Below are 12855 nucleotides of genomic sequence, written 5' to 3' on the forward strand. Positions count from 1 at the left end.
AGGGCCAAAAAATCGTCTTATAAGCCGGCAAATACGGTACCTTAGCCTAATTGCCACCATAAAATGGATTATGATAGTTTTTAAGTCAATATGTATGTCACCCACTTTGTAATAAACTTTGTATAAATATAAGATTGGGAAACTAAGTCAGATGCCAGTATTAGCCTATAGATGGCTAACTATATTCCGTAGGATTTAGAAATGATTTAAACATTTTTCATTTTCTAAAACACCTGTTTTTTCAGTGCCCCTGGGAAACAAAACTTTTTACCTGAAATGCAAGAGTATTCCATTAGTGGAAAATTTTCAAGTAACTAGTTTCTCAGATCCTAACACATACTCTCTTAATAAAGATTTTTCTTTACAAGAAAAATGTATTTACCTTTCATATATATAAAAGAGGTGTGTGTGTGTGCGCACGCACATGCACGTGCATCTATATGTGTGTGTGTGTGATTCTTTGGACTGTTATTCTTAATGGTACCCATGGTACGTTTTTCTTTAAAAATTGCTAAAATTTGGACTTTTTGGTCCCAAAAGTATCTCATTGTGCCTTATTAACTAGAGAGGGTAATTGGCATTGATATTATGTGAGTTATTGCTGTCTGATAATAAAATAAGTGACGTTTTTCTTTTATTATTGAGTGTTACATAACTAAATACAGCAGCCCCTTCATCAGACCAGGAAGTAAGGATAAGGGGTTTTGCTTTTACCAACTTAACCCAGAGGTCTTAGTTAGATAATAGGATTTGAAACATCTAAGTTACCTATTTCAGTGAAGATAATAAATTTTTTTCTGAAAAAATTATTTTTCTAATTATATATTAAATTTAAGCATAGCTATATTCTCAAAAATTTTACCATGTAGTTTCTTCAGGTAGTTTTGTTTTTGTTGCCTGTGTTGTATTTAAGATGACCTTATAAATGTAGTTCAAGCAATTGCCAAAAAAATTGAAACTTTCCATTTTGTGCAATAATTCTGACATTAACACTGTTTGCCAACCTGTTATCCCTTAGCCTGTTGGTGCTCTGCAGTCCTCTTCACAGCCCGTTCAGCACTCTACAACCCCTTACCCATCCCCACTCCTCACAGGCTCACCCACCCAGCAGTACTCTGTGGCACTATCCTTCTTTTCGCCTCCTGTGTTGTTTCTGTGGGTGGATGTGTGATGAAGTCTCATGAATGCGATTAATGTGATAGGATTTTTTGTGATTTTTTTTTTAAAAAGTCAGGGATACATATGAATATACTGAAAAGGTATTTCTAACATGTATTAGGAAAAAATTAATTATCTTCCCTAAAATATTTATTGGCTTATGATTATGTAGAACTTAACCTTTTCCTTCCTTTTCATAATGAAATGATTTTCAGGTTGATTATGCTAGTCTTAACATGTCTTAGCTGCTTTTCTTATTGAGGTCAGTGCAGCTGACTGCACTCCTGGGGTGGCAGCTCTCATCTGGGTGTAAGCTTCCTATTCTTTCCCCAGTGCCGTAGGCCCAATACACTTAGTACCAGTTATCAGGGTGAATTGAAGCTTACAACTACATAAGACACCCTCCTAAGTATATTTTCAAGGACGATCTCTAACAATTTAATCTGTGACTTTAAAGTAATGGCACCTCCTTTAATCCAAAGAATGCCCCAAGTTACACAGCTCCATAAGAGCTCAGACACACATGTGTTCTCGGTGTGACCTATACTTACTAAGCATATGAGACAGCGATGTAAAGAATTATACCCCCTGCATAGCCCCTAACATGAAATAGATATTCAATAAATGTGAAGTTTCCTTCCCCTAAATTTAGTCTCAACAGTCTGCATTCTTTTCCCAGAGATGTTGTTATTTCTAATTATATAGCCATCACATTTAGAAATTGCTTTCTAAATTAAATTAATTATGTCTTAAAATCACTCAACACATTTTAGACATGTTTTGTGTTATTGGGGGTATCTGTCTTTTGAGCTGGGGGCAACCTTATTTACCAGCCTTGGCGCTGAATGATTTTAAAAAAATCACTTCCAGTTGTAAAAAGTGAAATTTTGCCAGCATTGGAAAGGTTGACAACATTAAAAAGAATAGCATAAGGGCCGGCCGAGTGGCTCAGTTGTTTAAGAGTTCGCTTAAGGGTTTGAGCTCTGAGCAACAGCGGTCCGGCCCGAGCTGAGCTGCCAACAGGTGGCAGGATGGCTCAGCTAAAAAAAAAAAAAAATAGCATAAAAAGCTCAAAATGTTTTGAAAAATGGCAGATCATTGGAATAAGAAAATGACTTTTTGCCAAGATGACTCTAATGGTGATGTGTAGTTATGGTATCTCTTTTTAAAATATTTGGCCAATTACTTTGTAATTACAGCTAGTAGGTATATTTTGAAACTATTCATTGAGTTAGGAGAATAGTGCTAGATTATTTTTAGAGCAGCCATTTGTGAGGAGTAAAACCACATATCTTCAGAGTTTAAATCAGGTTCCCCTTTTTCGATCCCTTATCTTCTGCGTAGCCTTAATCTACTTTGCAAAAACCAGCATGTTATAGAAATTGCAGACATGTTAACTTGGATCTGACTACTCAATTGCTATAATTTTTAAGTAACTTTTTTCACAATTTTCCTCTTAGCAAAATGTATATATTGTTGCCAATCTGTGACTCCTTGGGGGGAGGGGAATACCATTTTAACCCCATTATTGTAATTTCAGTGATATTATCTAGACTAGTCAGAACTGGTCCTTATGCTGTTGCTGAGTCAGAAACATTTGTCAGACAACATATAAATCATAGCCTGTCTTGGCTGGGCACCATTGCCTGCTCACCAAGTAGCAAAAGCAGTGGGAAACTGTGATTTGGATTACATTTGTCTAACATCTGACTTAAGGTCCAGACTGAAAAGCACTAGGGAGGATAGACTTTATGGCCAAATTATTTGAGAGATTAGAGAGAAGACCAGGGTGGATAGATTCTAATTTTATTTAATTTCTGCTTGTATATTTGTTAGGTATGATAGGAGATACAAAGATGCATAAAACCTGAGTCTTGCCTTCTAGGAAGAGGGGCGATGGTTTAAAGTGAGGAACAGGTAGTGCTGTGCCTTCCTAGTTACCTGGTCCTTGAAATGCTTTCAGAAAATGTTAATCATATAATATATAAAAGTGTCAGCTCCATATCCTAATGTGCCTTTAATCTTCATTTAAATAAGTGGTTTTCCCTTTTTTATTATGAAACCCTACACTTTTCTGCACGTTATACATTTCCATTACATGTATTTTATAAGCTTGCAATGACAGCAGTGTAATATGTGTATCTTCCTGCCTTAGAGTTCTCATTTTCTTGCTCTTCTTTGATTAAATCATGTCTGTTTTAGATACATGATTTCCATAATATGTACTACTGCAACTCACTTTATAATGTATGAAGTATTTTTCTTTAGTGTGTTTGGTCTATGAATGGGAGGCTTACTGTTTTTACTTTCTCTTTTTTTAGCAGGACAACCTTGGTTCTCAGTTTAGCCACATGAGTCTCGCCCGCCAGCCATCTGCAGATGGTTCTGATCCTCATGCTACCATGTTCCAGTCCACTGTTGTCCTGCAGTCCCCACAGCAGTCTGGTTATATCGTGACGGCAGCCCCTCCACCACCGCCCCCACCTCCTCCCCCTCCCCCGCTGCCACCTGGGCAGCCGGTCCCTACTGCTGCCTACTCCACTTCTGGTCACCCTGTCAGCCAGCCTGTGCTCCAGCAGCAAGGATACATTCAGCAGCCCTCACCACAGGTACATCACTTCTTCATCTTGTTCCCCACCATGGAAGCCTCTCCTTTAAGATCAGCTTTCACGTTAGACAGCTTATTTTTAATTTCACATGGAAAGAATTCGTAAGACTATATAAACAGAGCTTGTCCTCATTTCCTTTTCTCTGGAGATTTTCAGGTTCATGCTAGACAACCACATGACAGGTCAACACTTCAGTTGGATAGTTAAACTATGTGATCTTTGGGTTTCCTTCTGACCCTGAGACGTTTGTTTGGTTTTAATTAGCTGAAAAGAAACACAGTAAAGTCAATGCACTATAAAAATAAAATGATGCATTTCAAGAAGAAATAGATCAGTTTGGGGAGAATTTACATCTTAACACTATTGAATTTTCCAGTGCAGGAACATGTCCTCTTTCTTCATTCACTTAAATCTTCCTTAATTTTACTCAACACGATTTTGTAGTTTTCATTATACAAGCATTACACATATTTTATTAAATATAACCCCTAAGTATTTAATGTTTGTAAATATTCTAAAGGAGATTATTTTTAAATTTCATTTTGTATTTGTTAATTTCTAATTTATAGAAACGAAATTGATTTTTGTTTGTTTATCCTGTGGCCTTTCTAAAAATTCAGTTATTCTGCTACTTTTTTGATAGACTGCTTTAGATTTCCTATATAGGAGATCGTTTCCATATACATTATCCTTTCCAATCTATATGCATATTATTTCTTTTTCTTGCCTTGTTACATAGCTAAGAGCTCCAATGTTGAATATACTCATGACACAAGAGGGGAAAGTAAAATCCCTAGAATCCATGTATTTTTTTTTTTTTTTCAGTTACAGTTGACATTCAATATATTAGTTTCTGGGGCCAGCCGAGTGGCTCAGTTGGTTAAGAACTCGCTCAAGAGTGTGAGATCTGAGAAACAGCGGTTCGAGTCCCAGCCTGAGCTGAGCTGTCAACAGGTGGCAGGATGGCTCAGTTAAAAAAAAAAAAGTATATATTAGTTTCTGGTTATTAATCTTGTGAAATGTTTTTTCTGCATCTATTGAGGTGATCATGTGATTTTTCCCCCCCTTTATTCTATTAACACAGTGAAATTACATTGACTAACTTTTGAATGTTAAACTAATCTTTCGTTTCTGGAATATATTCCACCTAGTCATGATATAGTACATTTTTTATATATGGCTAGATTCAATTTGCTAATATTTTCTGAAGGACTTTTGCATGTATATTCATGAGGCATATTGGTTTGTAGTTTGCTTGTAATGTCTTTTTTAGATGGTATAGTACCAGGATGGCACTGGCCTCAAAATGAGTTGGGTATGTTTCCCTTCTTTACTTTCTAAAGGAGTTTGTGTAAGATTGATGTTATTTCTTCATAAATGTTAGCTAGATTTCACTAATGAATCCATCTGCACCTGGATGGATTTTGTTTGTTTGTTTGTTTGTTTGTTTGTTTGTTTGTTTGTTTAAGATTTTATTGGGGAATTGGGGGAGGGAACAGCGTTAGAGAATCAGGAAAGGGGAACAGACAAGTTGCTTTCCTTTTGTTCTTCAGTATAGTTGTGGAGGACGTCGCTTCACTGGCCCATGTTGGTATTATCATTGCGCTCTTCCCAGGTAAGGCAGATTGGTTGCCAGCCTCTGGACAGCCACTCACGGCAGCTCTTGGCAGCTCACACCAGCTGCCAGCCACACACGATAGCTTATGGCAGCCCCACTGCAGCAGGGGCTGCAGCCTATACCGTCGCCGGGGACTCACAGCAGCCCAGCTCCAGGTCGAGCTGTTGTTCACCATCTTAGCTGTAGAGGGCAGCATCACTGGCCCTCTTGTGGGATCCGAACCGGGACCCTGCTGCTCATAGCTGGCGGCGTCCCAAGCCAGCTCTTAACCAACGCGTTCCTCGGCCGGCCCTCTTTTATATTCTTTTGTTTCTGCATTTAGTATTTTGTAAATATCAATTTAGTCAATGTGGTTGATTGTGTCTTTCAGATCTTCTACATTCTTAGGTAATTTCGGTCCAGTTCTAGCAATAAATGATAGTGGATTTGTTTGTCTATTTCTTCCCTTAAATTTTGTCAGTTTTTAAAGTATTTAAATCTATATTAAACAATTTATACTTACATCTTCCTGATGTATTGACTCATATCATTATGAAATATTTTTGTCTATAGTACTATTTTTTGTCTTGAAGCCTATTTTATCTGACTTTAATGTAGTGACTTCAGCGTTCTTTTGATTAGCATTTAAATGGTATGTCTTTTTCATCCTCTTATTTGTAACCTTTATATTTAAAGTGCGTCTTTTACATATAGACACATATGTCTTTTACATATAGCATATAGTTGGGTTTTGCTGTTTTATCCAGTCTGATTGGAGTGTCTAGTCCTTTTATCTTTAATATGGCTCTTGACATGGTTAAATGTAGGTGTGCCACATTGCTGTTCATTTCCATTTGTCCTATCTGTATTTTATGCCTATCTGCTTCTTTTCCTGCCTTTTGTATTATTTGAAATCTTTTAGTGTTCCATATTATTTTCGCTTTTTTTTTCTCATATTATTTTTTTTATTGCTTTTTTATCTACAGCCCTCTGAACTGTGTGTTTGCGTAGCTTTTTTAGGGACCGTGATATGTATCTTTAGCTTACCACAATCTACTTCACATTCATAGGAAACTGCAAGTAAAATATACTAGTCATGTTAGCAGTATAATTCTATTTACCCTCTCTCTGTTGTTTATGCTATTGTTGTCATATATTGCATGTATGTATTATAAAATACAGTGTTATAATTTTTCCCTTAAACATTGATGTCTTTTCTTTATTTAAGAGAAAAAAAGAATATTATTTATCCACATATGCACATACTGAAAAGTATGATAGTGGATAAGACCTAAAATGGATATACTTATTGGTTGCTGATATCTCCAAATTAAGGGATCACATATGTATTATGTCTACTGTTTCAAAGACAGAAGAATATTACAGTAAATGTAGGAGATTCTTGGCTTATAACTGATATAGAAATTCTGTCCTTGGCTGCTTTCCAAATGAAATGGACACCCTCTAAGACCTCCACAGATCTCAGTTCTTTTAGAAGTAACCCAAACAGAAGAGCAGAGCCTGAGAGAGCCCATGAGCCTAATAAAGTTAATTTACCACATACTTCTACACCACTGGATTATTTATTCTAGATCTGATCACTTTAAGAGAAATTCAAAACTGATATCAATAGCTCTGGAAGGAAAAACAAATCAAGCTACTTGTATTGGCATTTTTTCCACCTTTATTGAGGTATAATTGACAAAATTTGTATTGGCATTTTAATTTGCACTAGAAATAAGAAAAAACTTATGGAATGGAACCAGTGCAACTGTGCATTAATGTTGGAAAGGAAAAACTGACTTATTTATATACAATGATTACTGTTCAACAGTTGAATTGAATGAGCTAGCAGTGCATGTTTCAACCAAGATAAGTCTCAAAAACAATTTTAATTGCAAAATAAGTTTCATGAAGTTATAGTAGAATACCATAAATGTAAATTATTGAAATCAATAATTATGTGTGTATATAGATATATATGTGTGTGTGTGTGTGTGTGTGTGTGTGTGTGTGAAATATATAGATATACATATGTATATGAAGCTTAAAATCATTTATAGGAATGATACATTCCAGCTACAGGATAATGGGTTTTCTGTGGCACATAGAACAAAGCAACATTGGAGTAAGTCTTTAGCTATTTCAGTACTGTTTAGTTTTGTAAAAGATAGAGGAAAATCTGAAACAAATAGGGCCAAAAAATTAAAATCTACTGAATCTGATTGGTGGACATATTGGTAGGTGTCTTTTGTTATGTATACTGCATATTTGAAATTTTTTCAACAATTTTCAATTAAATTTAAAGCTAAGAAAATCAGTCTTCAGATGGTTGGTGATGGAAAGAATTATTACTCATTACACTCTGATGTTCTTCTCAGAAAAATTTTTTATTGCAAGTAGAATTGATTTTTTTTCTCTCAATACTTACCCTAGATGCCAGCCTGTTACTGTGCTCCAGGCCACTATCACTCCAGTCAACCTCAGTACCGCCCGGTCCCTTCAGTCCATTACAGTTCACACCTAAACCAGCCACTGCCACAGCCTGCCCAGCAGACAGGTGAGTAGTGTTTCTGAGGTCATTAATTCTTAACTGTGGGTATTGCTTTTTTTCATTCTGCTTTATTACAGTCTTACTAGTAAGATACCGCCACACTTAGTCTATCCAGGGTCTCAGATATGTGCATACCTGTGACTATGCAAACAAGCAAGATTAAAAGAGTGGGCAAATCTTTGCCCCTGCTAGAAAATTCCACTCTCTGGTTTATAAGCAAAAGGGTTGGGGGCCATAATGAGGAGATGGGACTGGGCAGCGCTGTGTGGTGAGTGGCCCGGTAGTTATAGTTAAAGCCTTCTCTGCAGCCTGGTAATCCACCTATGGTTGCAACAGAAGAGGGGCAAAGCAAGTTAAGATGTCTCCTCAACAGCTAACCAAAGCAGCCTAACTTTGATTGGGAACTCTGACCTAGTGAAATTTTTTTATGTCTTAGTCTCAGTAGGAATGCCTTTAAAAGGACTGATGTTCTTATGCACCTTTTTTGTGTTTTGTTTTTCAGTTTGCTAGTTGTCAGTGAAAGGTATTTTTAAACCAAATGCAATCTAAAACTAGGCATATCAAATATATTCAAACTCAAGATTATTTTCCTTCTGCCCCTTTCAGATTTTCTTTAAGCATTCAGTGAAAACAGTTGATCGCAGTGTATAAAATTACCTTACTAATTTTACTAAACTCATTTCTCTCTATGCGTCCCACCTAGATGTGTACTTCTGCCCCAGATGTTTAATAAGGTATTTTTTTTCAGCCTTTCATAACTCTAGGTGTTGAAATAGAATTTTTATTGGTTTCTTTGGATCCTTTTTAGCAGTTTGTCACCATTGGAGGGTGTTAGACTATGTCAGTGTGACTCACCAAGGCCATATCACCCTCAGCCTCCACTTAGGCAGTTTCTTGCTCTTGATATTGTGTGGAACTTTTAAGGGGTGCAGCAATTTCAGAAGGAAGACATCTACTCCGAGTAATCGGATGAGAAGTGTTCTTGCTTCTTCTCACTTGTGTGGTCTTCAGTGATCATTGTGACTTACCAACTTCCTTTACAAGATATAATTCTTACTTATCACCCCTGCATGGGGACTTCCAGGTCTATAATCTGTTACTCCTAGGAGTTGTCTTGTACTTAGTATATAGGGTCTTCCTTTTTTTGTGCTACTGGCCCTGTATTGTATGTGTGACAGATGTGCTCCCAAAGGATGTTTAGTATAAACATTAGCCATTTTAGCCAACATAGAATTTGTCCTGTCTCAAATATGACTCTTTAGTTTCAGGTTTTCATGAAGTTTAATAATACAGTCCACTTATAATATAAACTAGTATATGCTATAATTTCAAAGGACATCAAAAGTTGTTCTTTATACATAGAAACATTGGTTGTGACACTGCTCGTTAGCTTTAATACATTTTTGTTTTATTCTTATAGAAACTATTTTCTGAGTTTCCCTGGGCCTGTGACTGACTTTTCATATTGTTTTTGTCATGATTTTTTTTCTTTATAGCTAATGTCATGGTAATAAAAAAACAAATTTACCTTCACGTTCCCAATTCAAGTACCTTGTATGTGACAAATTCAAGTAGTTTGTTACTATAGCCTATTAATGAGGCAAGCAAAATCCTTTGTTCAGTATTTGTGTGAGCTTATTAGTTTTGGTTTTTATGGTTAAAATTTTGTCAAATTGCCTACAAAATTAAAACTTTTAATCACAGGTTGGACCTTTGAGCTTATACAAATACATCTCTGCAAAAAATATTCCCAGTTAATGCAAAATAGCTGAAAATGACACTCTTAATTGAGGGCCAAAATATCTGTGTGACAGATAGCATATGTTTTTCATCAGTCAAATTTTAATTTTTTTTTTTTAATGCTGGTTATGGAAGGAAATAGTAAGTTAGGTTGCATCTAGATAGTACAGGCACCAAAAGAAAACATATCTGAATAGTTGACATTGTGTTTGACTCAGAGTCAGCCATAACACTTTATATCTAGAGTTGGTCCTTCCAGTTATTTTATGTAGTATCCTCTTAACTTACAGTTTAAGTTAGTTGAATTTAATTTAGTTTCAAAAATAAAAGAGAAATAAATCCTCAAACCATCCTTATCTAAAAGGGAAAGAAATTTTTTATGGTAATTACAAGTACAGTAGGGATTTTTTAAAGTAAAATTCCGTAGTGCTAGTGACAAATATTGTGTTGGTAAAACCATTTTATGGAATTGGTAGGACGAATATTTTTAAAAGTTACAAACTAAAGACTTTTTTTATAGTTGGCTAATGGTTGGTTTTTTTGTTTTTTTATTTAATGTCAAAGCTTAGAGAAAATAATGTGCATTTATGTTTGTATGTGTACTGATAGAAAAGTAAAATGCACTGGGGAATAGACAAGGCAGTTTTTTGTTTCTGATTTTTTTTTCACAGATTTATAGCAATTTCTGTCTCAGTAATTTACATTTTTATATGTAAACATCATACTTTCTGGATTTCTTTTTCTTGTTCTTTTCCTTATACTTCCCTACATTCCACCATACCGGTCTGATTAAAATTAGAAATTGTAACATCTTATATTTTTTCTTGTCAAACAACATTTAGTCAAGCCTATAATTATTATTATTATTTTTTTTTTTTTACATAAAAGGTTGAAACTATTCAACCAAATAATGAAAGCATTGATAGATTTGGAACAATTTTTCTTCACTAAGACAGAAGTAATTTTTAAATGTTTGTCTATGAATTTAAAGAAATTTTGCCGTAAATTAACAAACCAAATTGAATCAAGTATTCTTGAACCAGGTATAGAGTATGGGCAATAAAATATAAGATTTTCTCTAATTTTTCCATTTGGAAGCAGAGAGGAAGATGGGGACATATCTCAAGGAGAAAATTCTTGTCTTCCATCATGTTTGTGCCAGAGTACCACAATAGTATTACTGATCTCCTTGACAGTAACTTCCAGTGTGCTATGGGAACTGAACTGAAATCAGTACTAACATTACTGCTAAGGAATGAATATACAAATCTTGTTTAAATGTGAAACTACCATGGTCATTCAAAACAAGGTTGAGTAAATCCCCTTCAACAGAGGAAAAAGAAATTCTGGCTACAAAAGGCTTTTCAGACAATATATCGTATAATGTGAAAGAAAACAAAATAAGAGTCAAATCCTGACAGCCCTTATTTGTTTTTAACTGATATTAGGTGTATCCCTTAAAGCCTCTGGGTTTCAGTTTATTCATTTTCACAGTAAGGGAATTTTACTGTGTTGTCTGTTGAAGCCCCTTTGTACCCTAAGATTCCATGATTCTATGTGTCGATTGTATGTGAGTCATTTCTAGTTCAGAAAGGTGGAATATTGGAGAATTGGTTTGCAATAGTTTAGCGACTTACAGTCAAGAACTGGAGTTATATAAGTAACAATTTCAGAAGATCTGGTTACTTGCCAGTTGCAATAATAAGGATCTGTTATCTTAACCCTTTATCATATAATTTACAGTTTGAATACTGTAACGTATACTACATATAAGGAGTTTGGTGTACTATAGAAAAAACTTTCCTGCAGGTAGTCATTATAGCAGAGATTTTAGGTTTGTGAGGCCCTAGCTGTTTCGTGTAGCTGCTTTCATTCTTATGACTCTTTTGAAAAGTTTGCAGTCTCATGATATATGTTTAATATTTTGTAATAATTGGCCTTGTTCCTGAGCTGTTGGATTCGGGGCCGTAGCACTGTCTGAGAGGTTTACATTTCTCACAGTGAACCGGTCTCTTTTTCAGCTGCTTCCTGGCTTCTTTTTACTCAGGTTTCCACTGCTTTTTTTTTTCTTTACTTTTTCTTTCTTTTTTTTTTTAATGCTGTATTAAGGTTTTAATATTTGCTTGTATTTTCCATTAACTGTAATGGCTTTTAATCATGCATCATACTCAGCAATAGGGATTTAAATTTAAATGACAACCTGGCTTAATGTAATTACCTTTTAAAAATTCATGAAAGCTATTGCCTTAATTTCTTTTCCAAAGCAGATTTGGATAACAGATTCAGTTTGGTTTGGAGCTTTTCTTAAAAGTTTAATGTCTCAAGTATGCCAAACTCATTAGCAAAAGTCAAATACATCTCTTTTCCTATTGCTACATAACTTTTTAGGAACATTATTATGCATTAAAGCATGCCATCAAATAAGATACCTAAAAGCATTTGAAGCTGTTTAGGCTCCGACCAAATATATAATTCAGGTTGTTTTTTTCCCCCAAACTATGATATTATGTGCATGTGGGAAGCAAAATGACTGTAAAACTAAATATCAATGCATTATATCTTCAGTCTTAGCTTTTCAAATAACTCTGAACCACGTGGTTCCAAACTCATTAAGCTTTATTACCAACAGACTATGGTAGGGTCCTGATGAACTACACCATAGGAGGAACATTTTAGGATAAACAGTCTGTGCGATGCACAGAATATTGGTCACATTGTAGGGCACAAATTTAAAAGTAACTAGGATGTAAAAGGCAAGCCTATTGGATAAGCAGGGGAGGGTGATATTGATAAAGGAATTAGCTATCTCAAATAGGGGCTCTAGGCACAAAGTCAGTTTCTTTACTGACAACTTTGACTGGAGTAATAGAAGCTTTATATTTATATTACTAGGTTGGTGGCCCTGGCTATACTTGTTATTTCATTGATTCTGTCAGCATTTCTTAGTATTGTGTGACCAGCACAGATTCAGACATTGTATAATACCTACAAATCCACCTATTTCCCTTTTCCCTTCTCCGTTAACCTGCCGCCACTGAACTCTGGAGCCAAATGTATCTGGTAAGTACCCATAGATTTCCTTGAGTTATACAGACTCTTTCATAGGACTGTCATTTAAATAGCTGTGAGCTGTAACCTCTATGTGGCTGTTTTTATTTGATTTGTTTTTTGTGTTTGTATTTGTGTATATTTTAGAC

The 12855-nt window shown here is 35.3% G+C and overlaps 1 protein-coding gene across 1 annotated transcript in view; it reads left to right on the forward strand.

Moving 5' to 3' along the window:
* Positions 1-12855, forward strand: part of R3HDM1 (R3H domain containing 1) — a 183044-nt gene that overhangs the window by 113932 nt on the left and 56257 nt on the right. Inside the window, exons 17-18 of the mRNA XM_019661343.1 lie at positions 3480-3767; positions 7801-7924. Coding sequence (XP_019516888.1) covers positions 3480-3767; positions 7801-7924 — 412 coding nt within the window. The remainder of the gene's footprint in view (positions 1-3479; positions 3768-7800; positions 7925-12855) is intronic.

This window comes from Hipposideros armiger, unplaced genomic scaffold, assembly GCF_001890085.2.
Source record: "Hipposideros armiger isolate ML-2016 unplaced genomic scaffold, ASM189008v1 scaffold_345, whole genome shotgun sequence".
In the NCBI taxonomy this organism is placed as follows: Eukaryota; Metazoa; Chordata; class Mammalia; order Chiroptera; family Hipposideridae; genus Hipposideros; species Hipposideros armiger.